At 35.5% G+C, this 27,360-nt stretch overlaps 5 protein-coding genes across 7 annotated transcripts; 2 read left to right on the top strand and 3 right to left on the bottom strand.

Annotated features, from left to right (window-relative positions):
- The first annotated feature begins 2,401 nt into the window (after positions 1-2,401).
- LOC21406000 (leucine-rich repeat receptor-like serine/threonine-protein kinase At1g17230) lies at positions 2,402-6,633 on the top strand. 2 transcript variants are annotated; one of them, XM_024173290.1, is made up of 5 exons: positions 2,402-3,311; positions 4,095-4,355; positions 4,493-5,374; positions 5,589-6,089; positions 6,290-6,633. In XM_024173290.1, the coding sequence occupies exons 1-4, from the start codon at positions 2,879-2,881 to the stop codon at positions 6,065-6,067; spliced, it is 2,055 nt and encodes a 684-aa protein (XP_024029058.1). In that variant the 5' UTR covers positions 2,402-2,878; the 3' UTR covers positions 6,068-6,089; positions 6,290-6,633. The 2 variants fall into 2 exon arrangements, with proteins under 2 accessions (XP_024029058.1, XP_010108139.1); XM_010109837.2 differs by having other exon boundaries at positions 5,589-6,633.
- Positions 6,634-7,674: 1,041 nt separating this feature from the next.
- Positions 7,675-10,836, bottom strand: LOC21405999 (putative transferase At4g12130, mitochondrial). Its single transcript, XM_024173302.1, has 5 exons — positions 9,764-10,836; positions 8,929-9,182; positions 8,720-8,818; positions 8,153-8,311; positions 7,675-8,069 (listed from the first exon to the last, which is right to left on the bottom strand). The coding sequence occupies exons 1-5, from the start codon at positions 10,213-10,215 to the stop codon at positions 7,825-7,827; spliced, it is 1,209 nt and encodes a 402-aa protein (XP_024029070.1). The 5' UTR covers positions 10,216-10,836; the 3' UTR covers positions 7,675-7,824.
- Positions 10,837-18,890: 8,054 nt separating this feature from the next.
- Positions 18,891-19,996, top strand: LOC21405997. 2 transcript variants are annotated; one of them, XM_024173326.1, is made up of 3 exons: positions 18,891-19,089; positions 19,174-19,806; positions 19,924-19,996. In XM_024173326.1, the coding sequence occupies exons 1-2, from the start codon at positions 19,030-19,032 to the stop codon at positions 19,789-19,791; spliced, it is 678 nt and encodes a 225-aa protein (XP_024029094.1). In that variant the 5' UTR covers positions 18,891-19,029; the 3' UTR covers positions 19,792-19,806; positions 19,924-19,996. The 2 variants fall into 2 exon arrangements, with proteins under 2 accessions (XP_024029094.1, XP_010108136.1); XM_010109834.2 differs by lacking the exon at positions 19,924-19,996 and having other exon boundaries at positions 19,174-19,890.
- A 1,118-nt stretch (positions 19,997-21,114) lies between these two features.
- LOC21405996 (peptidyl-tRNA hydrolase ICT1, mitochondrial) lies at positions 21,115-22,965 on the bottom strand. Its single transcript, XM_024173327.1, has 6 exons — positions 22,513-22,965; positions 22,066-22,125; positions 21,893-21,975; positions 21,562-21,626; positions 21,443-21,476; positions 21,115-21,189 (listed from the first exon to the last, which is right to left on the bottom strand). The coding sequence occupies exons 1-6, from the start codon at positions 22,796-22,798 to the stop codon at positions 21,115-21,117; spliced, it is 603 nt and encodes a 200-aa protein (XP_024029095.1). The 5' UTR covers positions 22,799-22,965.
- A 1,378-nt stretch (positions 22,966-24,343) lies between these two features.
- On the bottom strand, positions 24,344-27,109 carry LOC21405995. The gene is made up of 7 exons (XM_010109832.2): positions 26,925-27,109; positions 25,820-26,220; positions 25,546-25,715; positions 25,355-25,435; positions 25,131-25,206; positions 24,941-25,033; positions 24,344-24,818 (listed from the first exon to the last, which is right to left on the bottom strand). Exons 2-7 carry the CDS (start codon positions 26,211-26,213, stop codon positions 24,628-24,630), a joined length of 1,005 nt encoding a protein of 334 aa, XP_010108134.1. The 5' UTR covers positions 26,214-26,220; positions 26,925-27,109; the 3' UTR covers positions 24,344-24,627.
- Positions 27,110-27,360: the final 251 nt, after the last annotated feature.

Raw genomic sequence — 27,360 nt, 5'->3', positions numbered from 1 at the left:
ACTTTTTGGTGCTCTCCTGTTCAAATAAAAGTTTACCAACTTGCTTTTTATAGTGCACCATGATTGAAGATTCAATAGTACAATACATTTTCATTAATGCCAATTCCATGATTCCATCTACTTTTTTGCCCCTCTTTTTTTTTGGCTTTTAATCTGCTCCTTGGCTTCTTCTATCAAAGACAAGCTTAAAGTTGTGCATCTTTTTTCATGATAAGTGACACAAAAAAATAAGACTACTTCTCCTTTTGCCATCACATATCTATAGATTTACTTCTATGTAATAATAGAATTAGTAATACTGCTGTTGTTGCTACATTTTCAGTTTACTACAACAGTACTAATGTTGATTTTATCTTCTTTAATTTTTAACATAACCGGCGGGAATTTTGAATTATATACCTCAATATTGAAAGTGGATGTTGAATTATTGCCAAGTCAAGTATGTAACTACCCAATGATAATGCTGATAATTTACTATAAGAGCCATCGCATAAGTCAAATTCGTCAAAAGCATCATGAATTCTTTAGACAAAGGTAAAAGGTTTGGAACCTGCTCCCCCAATAGAGAAGAGGATTATTAATAATTAATAGTGGTATTATTATTAAAATGAGCTTAATTAGGGAGAGTTACTATATATTTGTACTTGTTTTTTCCTGCTTGCATACTATATGCTATAATTTAGTTACCAACAAAAGGAATCCAAGGAGAAAGTGGTGCATAATATTGTTTTCCACCCACTACTTGAAAAAGTATAATAAACTGGTTGATTTAAATGAATTTTGTCTGAAGAAAAAATTTGGCTTACTCGTTGGACAATATGTGAGGTAGAAAGTAGGAACGGCATCAATTCAAAATCACCAATTTTTTTTTCCTCCTAATAAAACTGGTTTCTGTGTCTTATTCAATGTTTATTTTTCCCAATGGGACATGAAAACAGTCAACCCCATGTGGAATATAGTGTGTTATGCGAGGCAGAGTTAGGTTTCCCACCCAAAAGACTTTTCAGATTTTAGATAAAAAAATGTCAGCAAGTATATGCGTGGCTAAGAAACACTTTGGTCTCGTTCGTTTTGCAGATTTAAATTTTCGATTCGAATTGAGATGCGACATTTTTTTAAAACTTTTAACTATAACAGAAGAAGTTAGATGTCACATTTTCTGAGAGTTTTTAACTCTAAAAATCTAAAACTGAAAATTCAAATCGGTGAAATAAACGATGTCTTCATTATTTATTCCAAATTGGTATGTTGAAATTAAAAATAAAAAAATTATGGAAGTCGCAACGGTATAAGACCACAATCTAAATCAATAGTTGTGAGTCTCTTTTAAGACAATTTAAAAAAAAAAAAAAAAAAGAACCGAAAACTTGATTTTTTTTTTCAAATTTGGAATAATATTATTGACTTACACTTTCTGATGTGTGTGAAATCTTCTTCTTCTTCCTTTTTAAATGCGCCTGAAAGTTTTTTTTTTTTTTTTTTTTTCTCATGGGGTTTTCTTCTTCAATTGAGATGCGAACAACTGATAGATTACTCCAATCATACTTCTAAGAGATATTATGAGCATGCAGAGACAAAACATTTATAAAGTTCACTTTTTTAAGCCTAGCATACAAAAATAATAGCTTATTATGACTCCTGCGGTTTACAAAACATTTGTCCCCATTTTTTTATGCAAATAATTATGTAGGCCCGTTTAGTTCGCTGATTCGAGTTTTTAATTTGAGTTGAGATGTGATTTTATGTGAGAGCTTTTTACTGTAGTAAAAAAATTAGATGTGACTATTTTTAAGAATTTTTTACTGTAATAAAACTCAAATAGGTAAAATAAACAAGACCTGAATTTGATAAAACAAGTTTTGTGTTTTTCAAGTGTAGAGGCGTTAAATTATACCGTGCAACTAATTTTCATTTTTAATTTTAATGTCATTTCTATAATTTAACATTTGGAAACACTAAACAATAGCAATAAGAGACGTCCTATTAATCAACAAAACGAACAAAAAAAAAAAAAAATCCAGTCCCAATCCCATAAAATTTTGTCCAGAGGCTGGAATCTGGACCCCAATATCTTCAATGCTATTATAAATGAAGAAAAGGCCCAGTCATGCCGGTGGGTTGGTGGGACCCACGTGACCAAATGGACTCAAAATCGTCAAAGCAACCTTTTGAAATCAAAGACTGAAAATCATCCCAAATCTTCATAGCAGCCACCAGGAATCTCAAATTTTGTAGGCTAATTAATGTGTTATGTTAATTGTTGTTTTTTTTTATTAATAGATATAATTTTTTGTTATTAATTAATTTAATAATATTTTAAACACTTATTAATAAAAAATAATAATTTATATATTATATTAATTAATATTAAACAATTGAGATTTGAGCGGTGTCAGCGTACAACAAGCTTGAAATCTAATTGTCCCAAAAAGCCAGAGTGTGAACACTCTCTGTCAGCAACCCAAACCAACCCAGAAGCCAAAAAAAGTGACATTCCACAATTCACACGTATTCTCTTCTCTCTCTTTCTTCCCAGAAAAATTCACACAAAATTTCCAAACCAAAGACTCAAACAAGAACTCGAGAACTCAACACTAACAAACTTCTTTTTTAAACAGAAAACAAGAAAGAGCTGAACTTTCACACAAAAAAAAAAAACACACTCTTTTCAAGCTCGTTGCAGCAACGGGTCTTCTTTTAATTTTCTCATTTCTACAACTCTTTCCAAACCTTTTAACAAGAATATGAAAGAACGTAACTAAACAAACACGGGTTTTCTCTCTCTTCCCGCTTTCTCACTCTAAGCAAAGAAGATAATCTTTTATCAAAGAACGAAACTTTCATAAAAAAGATCACACCTTTTATCTCAAAGCCCAAAATGATTCATCTCAATTTTCTCGTTTCAATTACTCTTTTCCTGGCTTTCTTCTCAAACCCAAGTCGTGTTTACGGAAATGCGGAGGTTGAGGCTCTAATGGAGCTGAAATCGTCTCTGGACCCAGAGAACAAGTTCCTGAGCTCATGGACCAAAGATGGCGAACCGTGTAGTGGCTCATTTGAAGGTGTGGCTTGCAATGAACACCACAAAGTGGCTAACATTTCTCTGCAGGGAAAAGGGCTCTCCGGCAAGCTGTCGTCGGCGGTGGCCGAGCTCCGGTGCCTGTCGGGTCTGTACTTGCACTACAACAACTTGTCGGGAGAGATTCCGAGAGAACTCTCCAATCTTACTGAGCTCACTGATCTCTATCTCAATGTTAATAATCTCTCTGGAGATATTCCTTCTCAGATCGGTAAAATGGCAAGTCTTCAAGGTTAGTTCCTTTTTTTTTTTTTTCTTTTTTTGGTGTGGAGCATAACAAGTTAATGCTGCAAAAGTTTTTGGTCGTGCGAGCATTGTTTGGAGAAATTTTTGGTCAATACGTAAAAAGAAGAAGAAGAAGAAAAAGGACTCTCAATGCATAATTTTGAATCATATATTTTCACAATAATTTTCAGACTTCGTATATTTGTATATTTTTTTCAAGTTTTGATGTGATTAACTGATATCAAGGTAACTTCTCCAAATTTGTTTCTTAGTAATGTGACCCCTTTTTTTGGCTAGTGCTTGCTGAGTAAACTGAATTTCTTTCTTTTCAGCATGCAGATTTTGACATTCTTTTCTTTCTAATTAATATCATTAATTGTTATCAATTAGCATGAAGATGTCAGGATCATATTTGAGCTGACAAAGCTGGCAAAAATGAAGGAAAAGATGAACTTTTAGAAGCTTTTTCCTTATTCGAACATTCTCTTCTCTTCGGTGAAGATGTTGTCTAATCTAAATTCAAGTTTTTGGTTAGATCTTTCCCAAGTTTTCTTGCCTTTGGTAGCATTCAACAAGACAATTACTAGGAATTAATTTTCAAATTAATTAATTTCCTGAAATTTGCTCAAAAGAATGGATATAAATCTCTGGTTCTTTGTTTCCCAAGTCCTTACACTACAAAAAAGAAAAAAAAAAGGGAGATCTTCAGTTTTGCGGTGTTTAATATTTTAAACTCAGCTTTGACACTTCAATTTTATTTTTTTTTTTCCTTTTTTCTTTTCTTTTGCAGTTCTACAGCTATGTTGTAACCAGCTGAGTGGAAAAATACCAACCGAGATGGGGTTGTTGAAGAAGCTAAGTGTTGTTGCTTTACAGTACAACAAACTAACAGGTGAAATCCCTCCAAGCTTAGGAAATCTTGGGATACTCAAAAGGCTTGATTTGAGCTTCAACACACTCTCTGGTAAAATTCCCACAACACTAGGTACTATTCAATCATTGCAAGTCCTAGACCTCAAAAACAATTCTCTCTCTGGATTTGTCCCTCCTGGTAAGTACATTTACTCATCCACTATCCTTCTACTAAAGTGTAATAAAAAAACATATCAAAAGGATTTTTTTTTTTTTTGGTTCCTTGTCTTGTTTTCTGCTATTCTAATTACACTTCTGAAACATTGAAACATAAAGGTCTGAGGAGATTAAATGAGGGATTTCATGCTGAGAACAATCCAAGCTTGTGTGGAGTTGGGTTTGCTAAATTGAGAGCCTGCACATCTTTTGACAATTATAATATGGATGTTGGTGTATTTGGCCCTAGTGGATCTAATGGAAATGCCACTGATGGTCCAACACAAAACCCCGAGTCCGCAAACTTCCATTCAACTTGCAACCGAGCGCATTGTGCTAGGTCGACAAGGTTTTCGCTGGCTGCAGTTGTTGCAGTGGTGATTGCAGTCACCATAAGTATGATAGCAATAGTGTTTCTTATCATCATAAGGTACCGGCGGCAAAAACAGAAGATTGGAAACCATTGTGATCCTTCAGACGGCCGTCTTAGCATCGACCAGGCTAAGGAGTTTCGGAGCAAGAGTGCCTCCCCACTTGTGAGCCTTGAGTACTGCAATGGGTGGGATCCATTAGGTGATGGTCTAAAGGGAATTGGGTTGTCTCAGGAATATCTTAACAACAAGAAGTTCAACATGGAGGATATTGAGTCTGCAACACAGTACTTTTCTGACGTGAATTTACTAGGGAAGAGCAAATTCTCTGCTGTCTATAAAGGGGTTTTGAGAGATGGTTCTGTTGTGGCTATCAGAAGCCTTAATGTCACGAGCTGTAAGTCCGAGGAAGACGAGTTTTTGAGAGGGCTGAACCTGCTTTTTTCACTGAGACATGAGAACCTTGTTAAGCTGAGAGGTTTCTGTTGCTCAAGGAGCAGAGGTGAGTGCTTTCTCATCTATGATTTCGCTCCCAATGGAAGCCTCTCTCGGTATCTTGATTTAGAAGAAGGAAGCGACGGAGTTCTTAGTTGGTCTAAGAGAGTCACGATCATCAGTGGCATTGCAAAAGGTCTGTTGATTTCTATAATCAAGTTTCAAGTTTTTCTATAAAAGGGCTGGTTCAGGATTGCTACTTTGTACATTAAACAACGCAATCAGTGTGTTTAGTAAAAGTATACAAAAGTGCTTTTGTATGCACTTTCACAGTCATTTTCAAGTTTTTTCTAGTTAATTTCTTGGTCATTGTCAACCTTTAGAACTAATAATTGTTGTTCCTTGAGCAGGTATTCAATACTTACACAGCAGTGAAGCAAACAGACCTGCCATAGTCCACCAAAACATATCAGCCGAGAAGGTTCTCATCGACCAGCAGTTCGACCCATTGATCTCTGATTCGGGGCTTCCTAAGCTTCTCGCCAATGACATTGTCTTCTCAGCTCTCAAGACGAGCGCCGCCATGGGATACCTAGCCCCGGAGTACATCACCACAGGCCGCTTCACACAGAAGAGCGACATCTACGCATTTGGAGTCATCGTCCTGCAAGTTTTATCTGGACAGTTGATGCTTACAAACTCAATGCGAACGGGCGCAAAATCTGGAAGTTTCGAAGACTTCATGGACGCCAAGCTAAAAGGAGAGTTCTCTGAGTCCGCAGCAGCCAAGCTGGGCCAACTCGCCTTAACTTGCACGCATGAGGTTCCCGAGGAAAGGCCAACTGTGGAGGAAGTTATCCAGGAACTGTATAGGATGACCGAACCTTAATTTTTATATGGATATTCTTATGGTAAGGAATGCTCTTCTTCACCAGGCTCTTTAAGCCATTGGGTTTAGTCTGATATATCAGTATCCACATTAAAAATTTGCACCGCACTAAAGCGCTCCCACTCATAAATCAAACCGTTGAAAAATTAATCAAACTGCTAAAAAAGCCTAAACTACCGGTAGTGAAAGAAACTTTGCCTACTATAAAACTTTCCTTTTCAGATGTGAAGAAGTTTGCCTGTGATGGTGCTCTGAGAGGAGATTATATATGAAGTCTCTCAAGATCACGTCTTTAATGAAGGATTTGTTTCTTAGTGATGTAAACTTGTGGCTTTTCTGGAGATTTGAGGCAGACCCAGGAAGAGAAAGAAGTAACTAATACAAGTTTCCTCCAGTTCCTGTGTAGATTGGAGAATGGCAAAGGGGAAACTCTTGGTGGCACAATTGACTTTCCGGTGATTTGTTTGTAATAATTTTATTTATTGTAAGTTGGCTGAGACTGAACCCTGATATTCTAAATTTTTGTGAATTCTAAAGTAATGATCAACAGCAGTATTTTCTTCAAAGTACGTAGTTTTGTTATTTATTTTGATGCGGTTTTAATTGAAGTGATCCTTAGTGAAGCTTATCAGTCATCGAAGGAAATGATGGTTCGCATATATTTTTTCTAGTTTTACTGTTTTTCTCGTTGACGGTTAATATTTTCTCGCCGACACTTGATAATCTTCGCAAAGAAAATAGAAATGAGTTGAAAAACGACAATTATAATTTCAAACGCCAACAACGGAAAACGACAGCAAGCGTAAAACGACAATGGGAGTCGGAAACGAGGAGAAGATAGAATCTGCAATGAAGGAGATAGTCGTATGACGAAGAAACAGGTCACCTGCAACCAATAATACCATAAAAACGACAACTAATACGAAAACGACTTTTTTGGTAGACAACTAATACGGAAACGACGTTTTTGGTATATAAAAAAAACAATATAACATTGAAAATGACAACCCGAAAAACGACGGTCATCAGAACACGATAAAAAGAAGGGAAAAGGTAATTGATATAGGTGACTTTTGTCCCTATTCTTTTAATTTTGGCAAAACAATCTCCAAATTCTCAAAACATTGACAATCAAATCTTTTCCGCCAAAATCCGTTTAAGTTTTAAAAATCTTCTTTAGTGGGAGGACCAAAACACCCTCAAAAGAAAAAAATTAAAAAAAAAAAAAAGAAAAAAACAGAACAAAAACAAAACCAAACTCTTCCATCGTCAATATTGCCGGCAACCATTATTGTCCATCTGCCACACTTCCACCACAAAACCATCAGTCAGCACAAAGTATAAAAAAAAAAAATTAGATAAGAAAACCTAACAGAAAACCTCCGAGAACGACCACCTAGAAACGACAGAATCCTAAAACGACCACTTAGAAACCTTGCAACAAAATTAACGACTCCCTTCAAGCAAATAAGAAAAAAAAAATTATACATTCACAAATCCACATAGAGAAGACCAAATAAACAAGTTCAGCGAAAGCTCTCTATGGCAGGAATTAAAAAGAAGAAAAGAAAACGTGAAAAACAATCAAATGTAGAGAAATAAACAAATTTGTGAGAACATTATACAAGTAGATTGCTTTATTAACTTCCTTTTATTCCATTTTCTCTTTCTTTTGAGCCTACACTTATTTTTGGGTTGCCACTAGAGTAAAGAATGAAAGAAACAAGACAAAATCATTCAGCAAAACTGAAGCTTATTTAAGCAACTGCAGAGTGCTGCTGATATTCTTGAAACCATTCAGTTGGCCACCAATCTGGTCTTGAAGTCTCAACCTTCACATCCTTCTGTCCTCGTACGCTCAATCCACCTGACCGTTTGAGGGCTTCCTCCAGGCGTAAGACGCCCAGTCCCCGACACCCGAGTGCAGTTGTGACAGTGCCGACTTTCTTGCCAGACTCGGGATCCACAACTTCTGATCCAGGAGAAACTCTCTGCTCCACTTCTGAGTGAACAAAAGGAAGAACATTAACGCTGTTCAGAAGAGGACAGAAATTGAACGGAAGGAAGTAGCTACAGAGATCATACCTTCTCCATTGTTGTCAACAAATCTTAAAGGAAGTAAACGTTTGCGAATGACCCCACGGTGGTGCGTCCGAGCTACAAGCTCTTGGCCAACATAACAACCTTTGTCAAAGCTTATTGCGTTTAGACCCACCAAGTTGTATTCAAGAGGGATTGCCTCACCTACACATGACAAGAGCATTCTTCACCACAGTGCAAATAACCAGAAATTGATCTTGGCTTATACGTATACAACTGATTAGATTCGAGGCATGTTTGACATAACTTCGTGAAAGTTACCCTTCCCTTTGTAGGTCCAAAAACTACTTCTAGCTAAATCCATAAAAGATGTAATTTCAAAATTTATTACCATTTTGTTCCCATTAAGCTCCTTCAAAAAATATAGTTTCAAATGGTAACTAAAAAGATGAGCAAAAATTATAGCAAAGGTACCGTCCATATATATATGAATATAGTACATATATATATATATATATGACAACCATGTCAAATATATCATAAGGCTGCGGCTTGCATTCTATAAGAAAGATACTTTTGCAATAGGGGAATGCCAAGGAAGTAAAGTTGCACCTTTTGGGATCTCAGTTGAGCCTTCCGCAAGTCCATTTTCTATTCTCCACAATACAAAATTGTTTTCATCGGTTTCTTTATCAGCTTCAACCAAAGGTGCTGCAACAAGCCAAACCAAATTATTTTCTTAATCCTCATATCTCACATCACTTCTTCTTTTAGTTTGCACAAAATGAATGATAAAAGCACTGAAGGTGTTAGAATCTCACGAGTTGTATTGGAAGGAAAAATCCCCCTAAAACCAAGGCAATCTAATCTAGGATCTTTAAACCACTGCCAACCATGATTATTCCCGCGAGAAGACGACACCGCAGCAGGGTCAACGCCAGAGCCCCAGCCGACGCTAGCAGCCTCAGGTTCTTTTACATGTGGGGGAGTTTTGGAAAGGTTCCCTCCGTAACGCTGCCAGCAGGAGAAGTCTTGCCCCACATTTTCAATCTCAACCTTAGACCTCAACCGATATCTTCACAAGAAAAAAGGAAATAAATACACAAACAGAAGTGCATACTAGTTAGTCGACATACATTGCGAAAGCGTTCGTTGCCATGATACAACACATTTGATCCTAGAAGATTGAAGGGTTAGCTTAGTCCAATGTCCAAAGAAGAGCAAAAACATGAAACCAAATAAGGGTTCTAATTATTGCAACATCAGTCAGACAATAAATGGGGTTATGACTAACCACATGTAACAAAATTAAAGAAGCAAAAAAAAAAAATCCCACCAGAGAAAAAAGCTTCATCTCCTACATTCACGTACACTGTTCAGTTTAGGATCATAGTTTACTGTTAAAGTGGAACTAGAAGTTAAAAGCCAAAAAAATCTTTCAAACAAAAAAAGTACATTGGTGTTGTAAAGCAACTTCGTACACTTTTAACACTTCAATTACACACATTACTCGCTGAAAAAAACAAAAACAAAAAAAGAAAACTAGCTAACTACCTAACTAACTAAATTAGCATAGAAACAAGAGAAATGCTTCATAAAACCAAGCATTTCATATGTGTGTATATGTTTGCAGAATCAGAAAAGCTCAAAGCTCACCTCTTCAATGTGTTCAAGAGCTCATCAGCGACGGAGGCGTCCACGTCAGCCAACAGCTCAAACGGCGCATCCGGGTCGTCCGAACCGGGTCGGGAGCCACTCGGGTCGAGCTTCTCGCGGGGCGTGGGCGGGCGGTAGAGGAAGAAGTCGTACAGGAACCTGCCCTGCGGCGTCAGAAGGGCCGCGTACATAGGTGGTACGGACGCCACCGCCAAGTTAGGGGTGAGCGGAGCCCGTGCCTCGCCTCCGACGCCGCCGAATCCCCGAACGACGTCGTTGGTGAGGAGGCCCTGGAGGAACTTCAGGGTGTCGGGGCCTCGGAAGCGGACGACAGACCGGGAATCGAGGAGGGAGGCCAAGGATCCCACTTTTTCGAAGTCGGGCTTTTGGTGGAGGCTCCTTCTGAGATTGGACAAGATTGTTTTACTTCTCTGGACATTGAGGCGTTGCATTGGGTTTTTTTTTTTTTTTTTTTTCCTTCTTATGGTAATTTGTAGTGTTTTAAGGTGGGATTTTGATGGTGAAGAATCAGAATCAGATGGAGGAGGAGAAAAGGAGCTATGGACTTTGAAGGGGGTGGGGTCTCAGCGACACGTGGGCTAAATGGGATTCTGGGTTATACCACGTGTGATGTTCTCAAAGAAGAGAAGAGGTGAAGCTCGCCAGGTGTTCGATGAAAGTCCACAATGAGGGAAAAAAGTAAAAACAAAAACCAAAAACCAAAGAACTTTCCTTCACCGGCAAAAGCGATCGGACCGTCGGACGATTTCCGAAATCGTTCACCGGCAAGAGATTGGCCAAATGTCGGCAAAAGGCGAAGACAAAGAAGCTCGGAGGAGGTGGAGAAGACGACCGCGTTACGGCGGTCGAGAAGCGGAGACGCAATCGGAGATCGGGGCGTAGATCTTGCAACACCAATCCGAGACTGTCGGTGGACGCCGCCTGAATGGGAAGAGGAGCCCCGGCGATTTGGCGCTGACCAAGGAAAGGATTACTATTCGGAGTTTCGATTGTTCAAAATTTCTGCACAGGAAAGGAGTTCTTGCTGATGTTGGTATTGATGATTTTTTGCCCCTCTGTGAAATGCTTGATTCGAATTTTTAATTCCAATTCATATGTAATATATTACCGATTTAAATTTTTAATTTGAGTTAAAATATAATTTTATATAAAATTTTTTTATTATAATAAAAAAATTAAATATAATTATTTTTTAAAATTTTTTTACTGTAATAAAATTTAAATTTTATTATAGTAAAAAATTTTAAAAAATAATAACTCAAATCAGTAAAATGAACGGATAAAAAAAAGAATAAAAAGGATAAGCAAGAAAAGAGAACTTCGGAAAAGAGCAACACCACCTACCTAGTGTTGTCAAATGGGTTGGGCCATCCATGGACGGCCCGGTCCAGCCCGTAATAGTATCAGATTCGGCACGCCCAAGTTAATGCTCATGCCCTTCATTATTGAACTAAATCAAACGATTCTCTAGTACCGTCAACTACTAAGCTCTCACTGTGGTACGCCATAAGCTCGTTGAAGCCGCCGCTGCCGCTGCCACCTGTTGATGAAGATTCACTCTCAACTTCTGTTTGAGTCGTCATTGTCTTTTTCTTCTTCAACCCGAAAACATTCAAGAATGAATGCGGGTTTTCATCTTGCTGTTGTGGTTCATGTACTCCAAAGTTTATATTTCTAAACCTATTCTCATATTTACTATAGATCGAAAATATTTTTGTCTTTATTATTAGAAATTGGTCATAACAATTGATGCCTAAAAATTAACCTAAGTTTTCTAAACTACTTTCTAAACCGTATAATTTTAATCTAGGATTAAAAACAATACTCAAACCATACAACAAATGTAAGTTAGACTAATATTTTTTAAATTTCTTTTCCATAGAAGCGATAAGAACTCTTAAGATTGGGTCCGCCCTATATTCACTAAATAAATTACTAATTCTTAAAAGTTCACCTAAAATTAAAAGTGATGTTGGGTAATATGTTATACTAAATTTTAAAGTAACTTCATGAAATCTACCTAAAAATTGATACAAAACTTCAACAATTTGTTAATCATATGCGTCTATATGTCATGTTCCTAATTTTACACAGATATAGTTTGTTATAACATCCTTATAGGGGATGCATTGTTGAAGCATAATATAAGGTGGGTTCCATCTTACAGGCATATCTAAGGCTAATGCTCTAGGAGGTAGATTTAATGCTTGTAAGAACCTAAACAAATCTTGTTCTATTTGGTTACTACCTTGAATCCATGCAATACTATCTCTAATTATTTTAATGTGAGTACCCATTTATTTTAAACCGGATTTAACTATTAAACTAATTACGTGGCATGCACAACGTTGGTGGAAAATAGTACCATTACCGAATAAACTTAAATCATTTTCGAAGTACTCAATTGCTTTAGTATTTGCACTAGCATGATCTAATGTTATAGCCATTACTTTATCTTGTAATCTAAATTCATCAATTACATTTAAAATTATATTATATATTAAATCGGCGCTATGTGATCCTAAAACACATTTAAAACCTAATATTCTCTTATCTAAATCGAATCCTTTAAAGTAATGTCTGTTTACAGTTAAATAATCTTTATTAGCAATGGCAAACTAAATATATGCTATTAATGCAACGCAACGCAACCGCTAGTCGGATGTAAAAGGTTTATTAATGCTTCTTTTTATTTTTTAAATAATTTTAACAAATCTTTTCTAAGAGTAGTTTTTGAAGTGAACTGTGCATTATGATTATGTACAACTTTAATATATCGTTGTCAATTAGGATGCTCTACAAAACTAAGTGATTGATCTAATGTAGCTATCATTCACACAACTTCCATACGATCTACTTGCGGATCGTATTTCCAAGTAGTTAGACCATTAGTTGCGCGATCAAAAGATAATTGTGTTTGGCGGAGTTCGACTCCATCGGACTAGCAATGCTTTTGAAGAAACTTTTCGAAGTGTCTTCTCAAGTGTGTTGTGCCGTGAATAGCATCACCTTATAATTTAGATAAACAATATTTACTCAATGGAAAAGTACTAGATTATTCATTTAGAAGAATTTTAGAATACCCTGAAACATTTTTCAGAGAATAATCTACAAATTAAAAGGAAGACAAAAAGCATACTCTAAAAATGGTGGTGACGGCACAAGAAAGTCCAGTAATGGCAGCACGGTGGACGGAAGACCGTCAACGGCGGTGACGGCGTGGTGAATGGAAGGGAGGCTGCAGCAAGTTGAGATAGGAGCTTGGAACTTGGAAGAGATGAGTAAGGAGTTAGGGTTGTGAATTTCTTTTTTTTTTTTCTCGTTATATTCACTTTCCTGCGAAAGTGAATTACACTTCTCTAGGGAAGTGAAACCAATAGACTTCAGTTTCAATAAGTGTACCAAACATGAGAATTTTCTCATTTCCACTTTTAAAATTACCACATAATAAATGCCTCAAGATGGGATTATGGCAATGAGGTTTCTTTGCTAGGACCAACTCCTAGTACGATTTTGTTGTTCAACCGTTCGATCTATATAAATAATAAGGGTCGGTTTGATTCATAAACTTAAACAAAAAAGTTTGAACAAAAATTTAAATTTTATGAAAAAAAACATTATAGTAAAAAAGTTTGAACAGTAATTCGAGTCCATGAAACAAACAGGGTTATTATTCTACACATTTTTTTTTATTTTAAGATAATTTTGATTAGTCCTAATTATCATAACCAATAAATATAAAGCCTTGAAAGTCCCTATGGGAGCAAGTTGTTACTTGTTAGGCAGGGTTTAGCATTAGTGTGGAGCACTCAAATTTATTTGGTTTTTTAATTTAATTTAGAGCTCAATATTACCGTGAATTTATCTTTTATCTCAAATACGCAAATTACTCATATATTTTTAAAACTTTAAATTAAAAGGATGAGCTTTTAATCTACCTTATTTAAAGCGAGTTTAAGTAAACGACTTCACGAGTCAAAATATGTCATGTAAATGTGCTCTATTATTAGTGTATTAAGGAATTTTTTTGTCGTTGGGTCTCGGTATAAATATTTATCCTCGAACTTCAGCATATTTTACTGATGGAGCCGGTTGAGATTAAGAGTATTATCTCATATAATTAAAGGTCATTTGTACTAATGCATTCAGATTAATGAACTAACTTTTTCGTTAAAAAAAAAGTGTTGTAAAGGGTATTGTTCTCCGTAAAAAGATTAGGAGTGAAAAGAGACGTGTTTGTATGGGTCTGGTAAGCAAAGGATTTGTTGAACTTGAACACTTAGGTCTCGTTTATTTTATAAATTTGAGTTTTATTATCGTAAAAATCTCTTAAAAATAATTAAATTTAATTTTTTTATTAAAATAAAAAATTCTCACATAAAATCACATCTCAACTCAAATTAAAAATTTAAATTAACGAATTAAACAATTCTTATTGGACAAGGCCCCGTTCACTTCACCAATTCGAGTTTTGCTACAGTAAAAAGTTTTTAGAAACAGTTACATCTAATTTTTTTATTACAGTAAAAAACTCTTGTATAAAATTATATCTTAACTCAAATCAATAAATTAAACGGGACCGAGATGAGCCGTTTGAGCCCGTTACCTGGAAATAGACACTGACCCCACTGACACTACGGGTCTACCTTTTCAACTGTCAACTCACTTTTTACATTTTGGTTAGTTAGCACACCTAATTGGGCTCTAACTTGTATGCTCACCGTCTCAAATTTAATAGCGTAGTTTTCAACGACCAACTCATGAAAAAAAATAATAAAAAAAATCATGAAATGTGAAAGATTGATTTAACTTCGTATCACGTATACATTCAGTATGTGACAATAATGATATATACAGTGCATATATATATATATATGTGCATCTTTCTAGGTTTATTTCAGGTTTCTTCTTTATGACCGTATTTAGAATTAATCTTATTTTTATTTTTGATATTTTTTTAGAAAGAAAAAATAAAAATGTTTTTAAAATAGCATTTTGCGCAATAAAAATAAAAAAATAAAAAAAAAATGATTTTTTAGTTTAATGTAAAATGAGAGATAAATGAAAAACGACTTTTAGTCATTTTTCATTTTTTATTTTCGTTTTCTCCTCTTTCGAGCAGAGAGAGATAGAAACAAAGATATTAATGGGTTTTTTTACACTGAAAATAATCTCTTGATAAAACTACCAAACGCATTTTCAAAAGCGATTTCTGTCTGAGATTGAAAACGTTTTCATTTTCATTTTTATATAAAAAATAAAATCATTTTGGAACGAGTTCTAAACTCGCCCTATCTTTGTAGGTTTCTTCTTATGGATTTTCCAGGTTTCTTCCTTTGAACAAGCTTGGTTTTTCCCATTCTCAAAAAACAAAAAAAAACAAAAAAAAAAAAGCTTGATTTTTCCCTATGGGTCAGGGTCACCTTATATCGCCCACCTATAAATGACATGTAAATAAATCCTCCTTATCTTATATATGACTTATATATACGTGTATAAACTAAAGCCATGCATCAAAGTGAGTAATATCATTAATTATAAATTGTAATTAATCGTTCTGAGTTTTATTAGATAGAATTTGGACACCAATCGGACAGAAATGGGATTTGGTACAAGGATGACACCTCTATGATTCATAGATTCGTTACTTTCCTTGCGAAAGAAGTAACCGAGTACTAGAAGAATATTTGTGTTATTAATTTTAAAATCTCTGCAAATTATTTCGTAAGAGTCAAATGGATATATCACACAATTCAGACCCAAAAAAACAAAAGTGTATTAATTAGACAATATTATTTTCACATAGAAAAAGACAAGATGTCGTAATGTGATGTACTGTAACGCATATTTTGGCATCGGTCGGCTTTGATGCCGGTATCAACACATAAGAATTGGTCAGAATATAATAGAATTCAACTGCAGTGTGTGAACATTTAAACACACACGGATTACTTAGTTATGGTCCTTCATGGATATCTGATATTGTAAATTAATTTTGGTTGAGGGACCAAGTAACAAATTAAAAGTGTTGCATAATAAATCTTTTTGTTTTCTTTTTAAGACATTTTCAACCTATTAGACTAACTTCTGTTCCTCTTAAACGGAAAAAAAAAAAAATGATAGTCCTGAATTATAAAAACTTTTACTAATAAATGAAAACGTAAACATTAAAAATTCGTCCACATATATTAATCCAAAACAATTATAACGCAATCTAATTCTTCAGAACTGTATTTACCCTTATCGCGTAGTTGTCAATGTATATTTGTGTTACGCATGAATACAAAATATATATGTGTGTGTGTATATATATATATTATGATGTTTTTGTGTATATATGAATTATTTGTGAGCGCGAACCGATAAATACTGACGTATGACGCAGGAGGAAGCCGACACATTTGTGCTTTCAGCTTGATTTGGTAGTCTTTTGTTTTGGTTTGTTTTTCTTTTATTTTTCTTTGTTTCAACTTTCAAGAGTAACATCACGCATGAAGATTACGGATGCCATGACCTTCTCACCACGAGTTGACCATTTCACACTTTCTGGATATTTCCTTTCTTTTTATGTTGCGTATTGCATATTTGCATTCCATTAAGTGGGGCCCTCCCATATGAGAATTGATAGACCTACCTATCTATTACTTCCAAATTTTGGTCTCCAAAAACTAACAATCGCCGTCTAAATCTACAGTGGTTATCATTTGATGACGAGGATGGTGATTAAGCTGATCAAATGGGATTGAACATAATCGTTTCTTTGGCCTCATTCGTTTCGCGAATTTGAGTTTTCAATTTGAGTTGAGATATGATATTTTTTTGAGAATTTTTAACTCTAATAGAAAAAGTTAGATATAACAAATTTTGAGAGTTTTTAACTGTAAAAACCTAAAACTGAAAATTCAAATCGGTAAAATAAATAAGATATTAACGTTTAAGCTAATTGGAATATTTACACAATATAGTATAATATTAGTAGGGGCCAGCTAAGTTGATTAGAACTCCTGTTTGACTGATGTGTTGTCGGTGTTTAGTATATCGTGCGGTGATTTAAGTTAAAATTTGGTTCATGTTTTAAGTAATTTTTCGTTTAATTGGTAAATCCTTGTAATTTTCAATGTGAGAAAACAGATGAGGAGTAAGATGACACTAATGTTCCTTTTTTGTTGAGTAAAAAGGTATAGTATGAGGGCCGTGGTGTAGTGGTAAAGATGTCTTTGATAGGTCTATTATGCTTATTCATTCAGGGTTTGAGTCTTCATTTCAGAAAGTTACCTAACCCTTTTAGGGAAATTAATAAGTGGGTCTCTATGGGCCACACCATAGGTGGGGAAAGTGAAAACTGGGTGGATGATCGGTAAGAGACTAGTTCAGGCTTTTTATACATATTCAGTGGTACCTAAAATTACTGCTGATTAAGAGATATAGTGCACCACTAGATCTTTTTTTATTAGGAAAAAAAAAATGTATAATACGAGGATTAATAGGTGGAGTACTCATCCATTATCACATGATAATTAAGATGAGATCAGGAAAAACCTAAAAAAGCTCATGTGTTCTATAGCTGTATTCCGTACCAAATTGAGATGTTGGATGTCATCTTTAACTCGGGCAATGTTTGACATTTTCAACCAAAAAAAAAAAAAAAAGAGAAAGAAATAGAACATAACAATATGTCGATGTACAACATATTACATTTATTAGGAGGAAAAACCAAAAAAAAAAAAAAAGGAGACAGCGACCGACTTGTGGATAGTTATTTTTACGGTTCAGTGTTTCAAAACGTATTTAGGTTGAGATATTAATCAAAGATCAAAGATATATATATCCACTGATATTGGTTATGATTAATTTTGTACAGCATATTAAATTGTGGATGAGGCTGTTGTGGACAATAACATATTTTAATGTTTTTGTAGATTTCAGTTTTATCAAGATTTTATGACTCTGTACAGTATTATTGGCACAAAATAATAAAGGGTTTAGTGGGGCGATCATCATTTTCACATGGAAAAGCCAAGGTGGGGGGTGAAAAAAAAGAAAAAAAAAAGTATCAGTAGCCATCTTTACTATTATTTTGTCTAAATAACGAAATGATGGATGTAGACACTTAAGTTGCACCAGAAGATATTAACACCAAAAGATGGGATAATGTGGTCCCATAATCTGATCCGATTATAACATGTTGACATTAAGATACCTTTCTTATTAACACAGTTATATATATGTATTATTTAATGCTTAGATAAACATGAGCCAGCAGTAGTAAATGCCACTAATCCCCTTTTAAACAATAAAAAAATAAAATAAATTATCTTTGTCAAAATAATCTTAAATTCTTAATGGGGTAGGAATTTAGTTGCTGAAAAATATATATACTTTGAATGGCGAGAGTAAAAACTTGTGGCCTAGAGATCACTTGCATACTTTATTCTAATTACTGTTTAGGCCTAATTATTAGGGTGTCGACTGCGAAATGTGAACCTAGCAAAATTTGACGTGATATGGCATAAGAATTAAGAACCTAAGAAATAAGCCATAATAACGAAAAACTTTATGTACAAGCCAAGATCAAGAATAACTCATAAGTATAAATAGCAAAAAAGTTTTTTTTTTTTTTAAAAAAAGGAAGAAAATTACGCCTACAATTCTGAATCATAAATTTCTATCAAGTTACATTATAAATTTACATCTTTTCCATTCTAAAATGATTTTTATAATGGGCAGTTCAAACTATACAACATAGATAAATATGAATACATATTTAGCAATATCTTGGTTGTCTCACTCTTCCACTTGAAAGTTTCTTTTGTTTTTCCAACCGTATTTGTTACGTTTGACACTAATAATAAATGTGGAAATAAAACCGAAAACCAGGTAGGTGTTGGTGTACAACCCACAAAATAAAAAAAAATTAAATTAAAAATTAAAAAGAAAACCCATTGTAATATCAATCCGCACGTTGGTCTTCATGCGCTCTGTGTATAAAAATGTCAACGGTCCACCCCCCCAAAAAAATAAAAAAACATCTTTAAAACCACCTATTCTGAATTCTCTCTGTTTTTTTTTTCTTTTTTTTTTTTGAGTATTAATAGCAGCCATTTTTCTGTCTCAATTAAAAGCCAAGTTGAACTCTATTTTACAAACCAAATTTTGGCTCTCTCTCTCTCTCTCTCCAAAGAACAAGCAAAGAAGAATTTTTCACATTACAAAGAAGAAGAAGAAGAAGAAGAAGATTAGAGGAAATGAAGCTAGTTTGGTCTCCAGAAACTGCATCAAAAGCTTACATCGACACCGTTAAATCTGTAAGCAAAACGAAAACTTTTTTTTTTCCGCTCTGAATTTGTGTTTGGTCTCTGAGAAATCTGATATCGATTTTCTTTCTTCAGTGCGAGATTTTCCTAGAATCCGGAGTAGCAGAGCTTGTATCGGCGATGGCGGCGGGGTGGAACGCCAAGTTCATAGTGGAGACGTGGACGCAGGGAGGACCGATCGCCACGAGCGTCGGCCTGGCTGTGGCCAGCCGCCACACGGGAGGGCGGCACGCGTGCGTGGTGCCGGACGATCGGTCGCGATCGGAATACCTCCAAGCCCTAGGTGAGTTCTCGTCAGTCGCCGGAATTGCGCCGCCGGATGTTTTAGTCGGAGAGCCGGAGGAAGTGATGGAGTCGCTCGCCGGCGCCGATTTCATGGTGGTGGATTGCAAGCGGAAGGACTTCGCTAGGTTTCTGAGAGTGGCGGAGCTGAGCCACAGAGGCGCGGTGCTCGTGTGCAAGAACGCGAGCTCGAAGAACGCTGCCGGGTTCCGGTGGAGGCGCGTCGTGGTAGACGGAGGATCGCGACGTTTGGTGAGGTCAGTGTTTTTGCCTGTGGGGAATGGACTGGACATCGCTCACGTCGGAGCGATCGGCGGCGGAGGAGGGAGTTCTCGTCCGGCGAAGGGGGAGGGGAAGTGGATAAAGCATGTTGATCAGCGATCGGGAGAAGAACATGTCATTCGCAAGTGATTTTGCCAAGGAAATGTAAATTTTTTATTTTTTTAATGTTTAAATTTTATGTACAGAATTTGTCTTGTATTTCACTGTTTTGTAGTACCTTTTTTTTTTTTTTTTTTTTAAATGTCTGTTTTTTCATTATAGGTGACAGATATTAACATCATGATTCCAAAAACAAGGTGAATGAAAGAAGAATAATGTATTTTTATTTAACCCCTCACTAATATAGAAATATATAATCTTGCCAATATTAGCATTTGTTTATATAAATTTTATGGTCAAGCGCAAAATAGCACCTTTGATCAGTAACTATAATTTTAGATAGTACCCAAAAAAAAAATTACATCGAACAGATTCAAATTATACATAAACCAATATGTAAATATGGGTTCTGCTCTTTCCTATTAACGTGTACGAGTTACGTGGTTCAAAAATGTTTCTAGAAGAATCAATACAAGACTTCTATGTGACCATAAAAATGGCATTAAATTGGCGCACAGTTTTGTATTGAGAGGAGAAATCAAAGATGCCTAGGACACGCATGAAACAACTATTATGCATTCTTTCAACTGCTAATAGAATAATCCATTCTTTGAACATAAAAGTGAACAAAAGTAAAACCAGCGTTACGAATATAATACACCACAAACAATAAAATTTCAAAATTTTAGAAGCCCAATCAAATATTGAATCTCATAATTCAGCAAAAAATATTGAATCTCTACATTGTATTAAACTTACTTTCCAAGTTTTCAAAAATTGAGTTGTTTATATATTCTGTAAGTATCATTTCTGTTCGGAAAACCTACAAAATATACTATAATTTACAGTCTTATTATGAAGAGAGCTGTGAAATAATGTAGAAAGTATTTTCGCCAATTAACAGCCTGCTCTTGAGGAATTCATCCATCTTAATCCCCATCTTTTGAATTGTCTCTCTGAATTATCACAACATCCAAATGCTTCCTCCAGATTCTACAAAGATAACATTTGTAAGGAAGATGACATAAGGTTCCAAAGAAATTTATATAAGAAAACAAATGACGCAGAAGCATTATTGAGAGTGAAGAAGAAAATGAACTGACAGGAATGACAATGAGGATCTCAAAACACTAAGGCCACACCACATGATAGGCTAATCCCAACTGTTCCGACTTCTTCTAAACGCCTTTTTATCTGAGAGCACCTTCTTGCTTTTAAGCCGTTTTTGTTCAAAAAGCCCCCTTTAAAAAAAAAAAAAAAAAAAAAAAAAAAATGACGTGAAGAAGCCAATTCAGTGTGGCAGGCAGTAATACTAGAGGTCATAAATTGGAAATTGCAGATTGCAAACGTATCTCACATTTTTGCGATTTTCTTCTTTTGTTCTTCTGAAGGAGGTGGTGGGACATAAGCAGCAGCATCAATGATTGCCTATGAAAAAAAAAAAGAAAAAAGTTAACATGCAGTCTGAAGAGGGTAAAACAGTCTCGCAATTGAGTTGGCAGAACAGTCTCGCAATTGAGTTGGCGGAGAGACAATATTTTGGTGATAATTTCATTCAAAACAGTCACGAAAACCTTCTTCAAGGGTCTAGTTTCTACTACTAGACATCTTGACTCGGTAACAAAGATAAATCTCAGAACTCATGGAAGAAGATGGAAAAGTCATATATGTCCATTAGTACCTGAAGTTTTCCAAGTGCATCTTCGATGTTACCCCTGAAGAAGAATGGTGGAATCAAACCAGATGCTTTGGCAACTCATAAGTAACATGGATAAGTTAAAGAAGGGGAAAGAAGTTCACTTCTGTGTTCGAGTCTTCGTTGAAGATATCACAAGCTCCCCGTCCTTGTTTATTCGATTCTTTTCCTGCTCATAACCAGGGCAACACCAAGAGTTTGTAGAAAGAAAAACAGAAATGAGAAAACAGAGTTTAGGAAATCAATCACCAAAAATAGAGAAAACCCAAGAGCAACAAGCAAACTTACGAATTCGACCAAACAATTAACATATTATGTCATAACTCAACATATCGCAGGCAAGAATAACCAGAACAGTTTCTTATTCTTTTGATAGGCAAATTTGAAAAAGGAAAAAGAAAAGAAAAAAAAAAAAGACTGTTGGGTAAAACAAACCATTTGCATAATCCTCTCCCTAATCCTGTCACCAAGCCAATTCGCATTTTTAACGTTGAATCGCATGTCGACCTTCGTGTTCACTGCACTCAGTAATAAGAAAGAACAATCAATGAAAATAACAGCAGACATGAAAATAGACTAATGAATACTAACTGAAAAATTAAACAAACCTTTATTTACATTCTGACCCCCAGGACCGCCACTTCTAGCAAAACTTACTGTTACACGGTCTGAAAACAATATACACACACACATTCATGATCAAATATGATTAAACTCTATGTAATAACAGAAAATTTAGAGAGAGAGAGAGAATCTTGCGATAGCATCAGACAAGTACAAAACAAATATATACACACGCACAATAGACTTGTTCTAAAATTAAACTTAGCAATAGATTTGAAGATAAAACCAGTCCGCCGTTAAACTCATCAAGATATGAACTCCAATATGTATAATTTTGATAAAAAATAAAAAATAAAAATCTCACCTTTGCTTTCTTCCCCCCATCCTCTAATCAATTCACGACACAGAACCAACAGAACACAAGAAAAAAAAAATCTTTTTTACGTCTTATAATTTCAAGGAATATAAAAATCAAATCGGAAAATACATACCCAAAGTAATCTGCGGAATAGGCCCGTCGTCGGCGTAGAGAGCTCGCTCCTCCGCGTCCTGCAAGAGCTGATTCATCTGCGATAGCCGAGCGGAAACCTTCTCACCGCCGCCGGCAGCGGCGCACCGAACGGGTACCAAACTGATTCGACGGCGCGGAACTCGGCAAGCCACATTGCAGCTGATCAAATCGGCGGCGACTTTGCAGCGGTCGGAGAATAGAAGCGAAAGCGATGGTTGAAAGATTCTGCTGAGGATTGCGGGGGTTGTGGCTCTGAGAACCGCCATTTCTGGTTCCGATTTGAGCCAAGCCCTAGACCCGGAGATCGTTTCGTTCAGTTCAGTTGTGTGTTGGATACGATTTGGGAAATTTTTTGAAAATTTTGGGGTTTTATATTAATTAGCTGAAGCTGTTGGCCTTGTGGCTGTTATTTCCTTCGGAAGTTCGTGGACTAGGTTTGTTGCGCGTCTTAGAAATGACAACAATTACATGGCATTTCAACAATTACATGGAGTAACAAGCTGGATTATGAAAGGGAACAAAAGCATTTGTTGTGTTTGATCAAATAAAATTAAAAGCAAAAAATAATAATAATAATCATAAATAAGAATTTACTTGTGTTTTAAAAAACATTTTAATGTCCTATTTTTCAATCTTTTAATCTCAAAACTTCTATAATCACAGAAAATTCACTTTTGATCAACTGGGTAAAGAGCACAAGTATCCTTCATAATAAATGACGATGCTTTGAGACAAAAATCCCAAACATGAAAGCAATAACTTTTATTCAAGGCAAAATAGAATATCATTTTATACGGTTAATTTTGATTGTAGTTGACATTTGAAAGTAGGCTTTGTGTGGATAGAAAAACATATATCCACTTCGCGTAATTAAAAAAAAAAAAAGACGAGAACATATTTTTTAATATCTCACTTAAAAAAGTAGAGTTTTGTCATTATCCCATTATCCCATTAGTAAAATTACGTTTCTTGATTTAGGATCCGTTTGATATAAGAATTGAAATCAAGGTGATTTGAGTCATTTGATTCAGAATCATGATTCATGATTTGAGTCATGATTCAGAGTGATTAGAACCTTCGTTTGGATGTGAATATGCATGATTTTGATTCTAACCTGAAATGTGATTCGAACCAGTGTTTGATTGTCTTCTTTTTTAAATTTGAATCATGACCAATAATTTAAAAAATTATATAATAAATATAATTCGTGATATAATTAAAAAAAATGAAGTATTAAAAAAATTATACAAATAATTATAACTCAAAATTATAACAAGCTAACTGATTGCAGTTGGGGGGTGATTCCGAATCAAGACCCACAACTCAGACCTTGATTCAAATCAACCGGACAATTTAGTGGATCCAAACATGAATTCTTACATTCTAATTATGTGATCCAAATCCTTCAACTAAATGGGTCATAGGAATTATGTCAAGAAAACGTGTGATGATATGCCCTCACCTACATCTTTCATGTACATTTTTAATCAACTCAAGTAACTTTTGTGTGTTACTACCAAGTGTTTAAAAAAAAAATCAAGTACAACAATGCAAAAGCATTTCATTTGGTATAAAACAATAAAGAAAAATACAAAGCACCTACAATTTGGACGTTTTAATTCGTTTTAAATTGTGCAATTCTAACGGTTTAAGATCGCATGCATATCACTCATCAAAAATCAATTTCACTATAACGATCAAACAAAGGAAACCACAGGTATAGCTTAGCTCGTATTGTTACCATTTTCGCTTTTGCCCATTGTAAATGTAAATACATAAAATGCTATATTTAAACTAGAAAAGCAACCATCTGAATAACAAGTCAGCATTATATATCATCGAGAAAATTCGTACCATATTGAACAAGCTGTAGTACAACAAAAACAAGCTATGCGCTTCCACCATTTTTAACAGAAGATCAGTATATTTATCACATGGAAATGGAGAGAACCAATCCAAAATATTTGGTATGGAGCCATCCTCAAGTATACCATGTTGATGCATACAATATCCAAAACTAAACCTGAGAATATGACGGTGAAAAACAAAGGAAAGATGAACCATTGATAGCTCATTTGCGTTCAGCTATAAATCCTCAATCTCTTGCCCTCCCACGAGGGTAGTGGCTCCTATTAGTACCATCTGCTGCTTTCATTCTACCAGAATGCTGACGAGAAGACCCACCTCCATCTATAGTATTTGGCATCCCTCTACCGGAATGCTGAGACGATTCTGTGGACGGAAGGGCCCAACCCCCCCTGCCATTGTGTCCGCTGCTGCTAGTTCCTGAATCAAATTGTCGCAGTAAGTAAACAATGGTTTGTTAAGTCACTATCTCAAATAATGAAATAAGACTTGTCCACGTCAAAAACATAGTAGGATATGGTGAAGTCGAGGAAACGACGTACCTGCACTCTCATGACCACTAATATTACCAGACCAGCCAGGAAAGTGTTTTTGAGCAGTTCCCTTCCAAGCTTCTTCAAAACCATCAAGCTCGTCTAAAGATTCCAGAAATAAAACATTTCCGATTAGACCATGAAGCCGTGGTAATACTAGAAGCCTAAGGCAAATGCACATTTCGACAATATTGAGTACCTTCATTAATATTGTGTAGGGTCTGCATCGTGTCCACCTTACCATCTGAATTGAGCTTTCTTGAAAGAGAATGGCCCTGAAGAGAAGTGAAAGCCGGATGTAAGTTAAATTGCGTCCCAAAATTATGTAAGGAAATAATTGCTCAAAATAATAAAGAGCCGTAGAATAATAAAATAAAATAAAACATTGACAGCACAGCCAACAAATCCGTTGCAGAGGGATACCTTATTGTGGAGGGCCCTCGATAGTAGGTGGGAAGCTTGTCCAGTAGCAGTATCAGCCTCTTTGCTTTCTTCAATAGTCACCTGTTCAGACATCAAAAGAAGTGAGATGGGGCTTTTTTCTCCTGTCTTCGGATAGAAGTCAGTAACAGTAATGATTGACTAATGCCACTAATGGCATTTCGAACACTTACTCCATTGCTTCCCGTCCTTTTTGACTGAGAAGAGGTATAATAAGCTCCGTTTGCTCCCCCATAAGTGACAGAAGAGCTTTGAAAGGTAAAGCTGTGAGTTGGGGGTTGCCACTGTGCGCGATTGGACCAACCTAGATCATTTCCATATTGCAAATGCCTGCTCTTCTTCTCTGCAACAAGGAACACACAAAATCCATCATAATAGTTCAGATTCATGCAAGTACATTCGAAAGTCAACAAAGTCAAAAGCGCACTGGAAAAGAACATGCTTTACCTTCAGCTTCGTCATCAGGATCCTCAACATATGGTCCACTTCCTGACCTACCATGCTTTCTAGGATTTTCTTTCCTCTCTTTATCAGCGTCTTCCTTCTCATCATCAGAATTAATTTCCTCAATGATCGGGCCCCTGGACAGTCTAGGCTCCAGAGCTTCTCGTTGTTCGATCAACCCAGATGGGTGCATTTCCACAAAAGGATTTCCCATCGGACGGAAGAAGCTCGAATCAAACATGCCTCCTCCAAACGGGCGGGTAAAGAAAGGATCATCAAACGGATCCCTTCCTCCAAAAAGACTAGACGCCAGACTTCCTGGACCCCCCAAACCAGCAAACGGGTCAGGAAAGTCGAAGAAAGAATTCCTCCTACCTCTGCCTCGGCCTCCTTGCATCTTTCCCCTGAAAAGGAGCATAACATAAGCAACCCCTAAACATGAGCATTTCGTTTTCGAGCAAAAATCAATGCAAATCATATGCTGTATAGCTCATATTACAGGATAAAAATGCAAAATTTACCCTCAATAATGTAAATAAGATAAATGCAAAAACTTGTTATGCACAAAATATGATAAAAACTCAAGCTCCAAAACACGAGTAAATTTCTAAGCATCCCGAATTGGAAATCCACATCTGTAGGACAGGATTATATAGGAAAGAGAGACAAACACTTCAAACTGACAGATGTTTGCAACAGAAATTTTAATAAAAAGCAGAAAAGCATGAATATGAGCAAAAAGAGAGAAGAATCACGAATATGAATGATTGCAAATCAAGCCAAAATAAGAAAGAATAAAATAGGGCCAATCCAATTTTCTCATAAATCAAACAGAATCGTAAGTAAAACTACAGATCAAATGATCAAACAATCGCCATCTTAAATAACAAATTCCGAGCAAAATAAGCAACTTTCTATCAATTTTCTTTTGCAAAAGAAAAACCCAAAATTATTGCAGCGATCACCATATCTAAACCCAACCCGAATCGTGGCTAAAGCAAACAAAACACAAGCTTCCGTGGATCGACTATCGAAGAAAGAACAGAGCCATCATATTAAGCAATAATCACGAAACCCTAACAACATCCTAGAGAGAGAAAGAGATTACCTGCCAAAATTTCGAAAGGGAAGAAACTAAAATCACGAGCAAAAATGAAGAGAATTTGGAATGATCAGAGAATTGAACCAAATTCTTGTGGCTATGGATTGGATTATTATATTAGTTTTTTCATGGGAAACGAAAGGACTAATAGCCCTACCGCCTAATCCAAAAGGTTAAACTTACTTTCACTCCTAAACCAAACCGACTTATACGAGATCTTTAGACCTTTCTAGTAACGTTTTTAAAAATGATTTTATTTTTAATATAAAAATAAAAATGAGATTATTTTAAAAATAAGTTATAATTGTTAATTAATATATTATAATATTATTAATAAGTATTAAAAAAATAATAATAAAATAATAATTTTTAATCATTTTTTAATTTTATTTTTGTTTTTAAAATATTTATTAAATAAATATAATTTACAAATCGTTTTTAT

This window comes from Morus notabilis, unplaced genomic scaffold (assembly GCF_000414095.1).
Source record: "Morus notabilis unplaced genomic scaffold, ASM41409v2 Scaffold87, whole genome shotgun sequence".
Lineage (NCBI taxonomy): Eukaryota > Viridiplantae > Streptophyta > Magnoliopsida > Rosales > Moraceae > Morus > Morus notabilis.
This window is presented reverse-complemented; position numbering and strand designations above follow the sequence as displayed.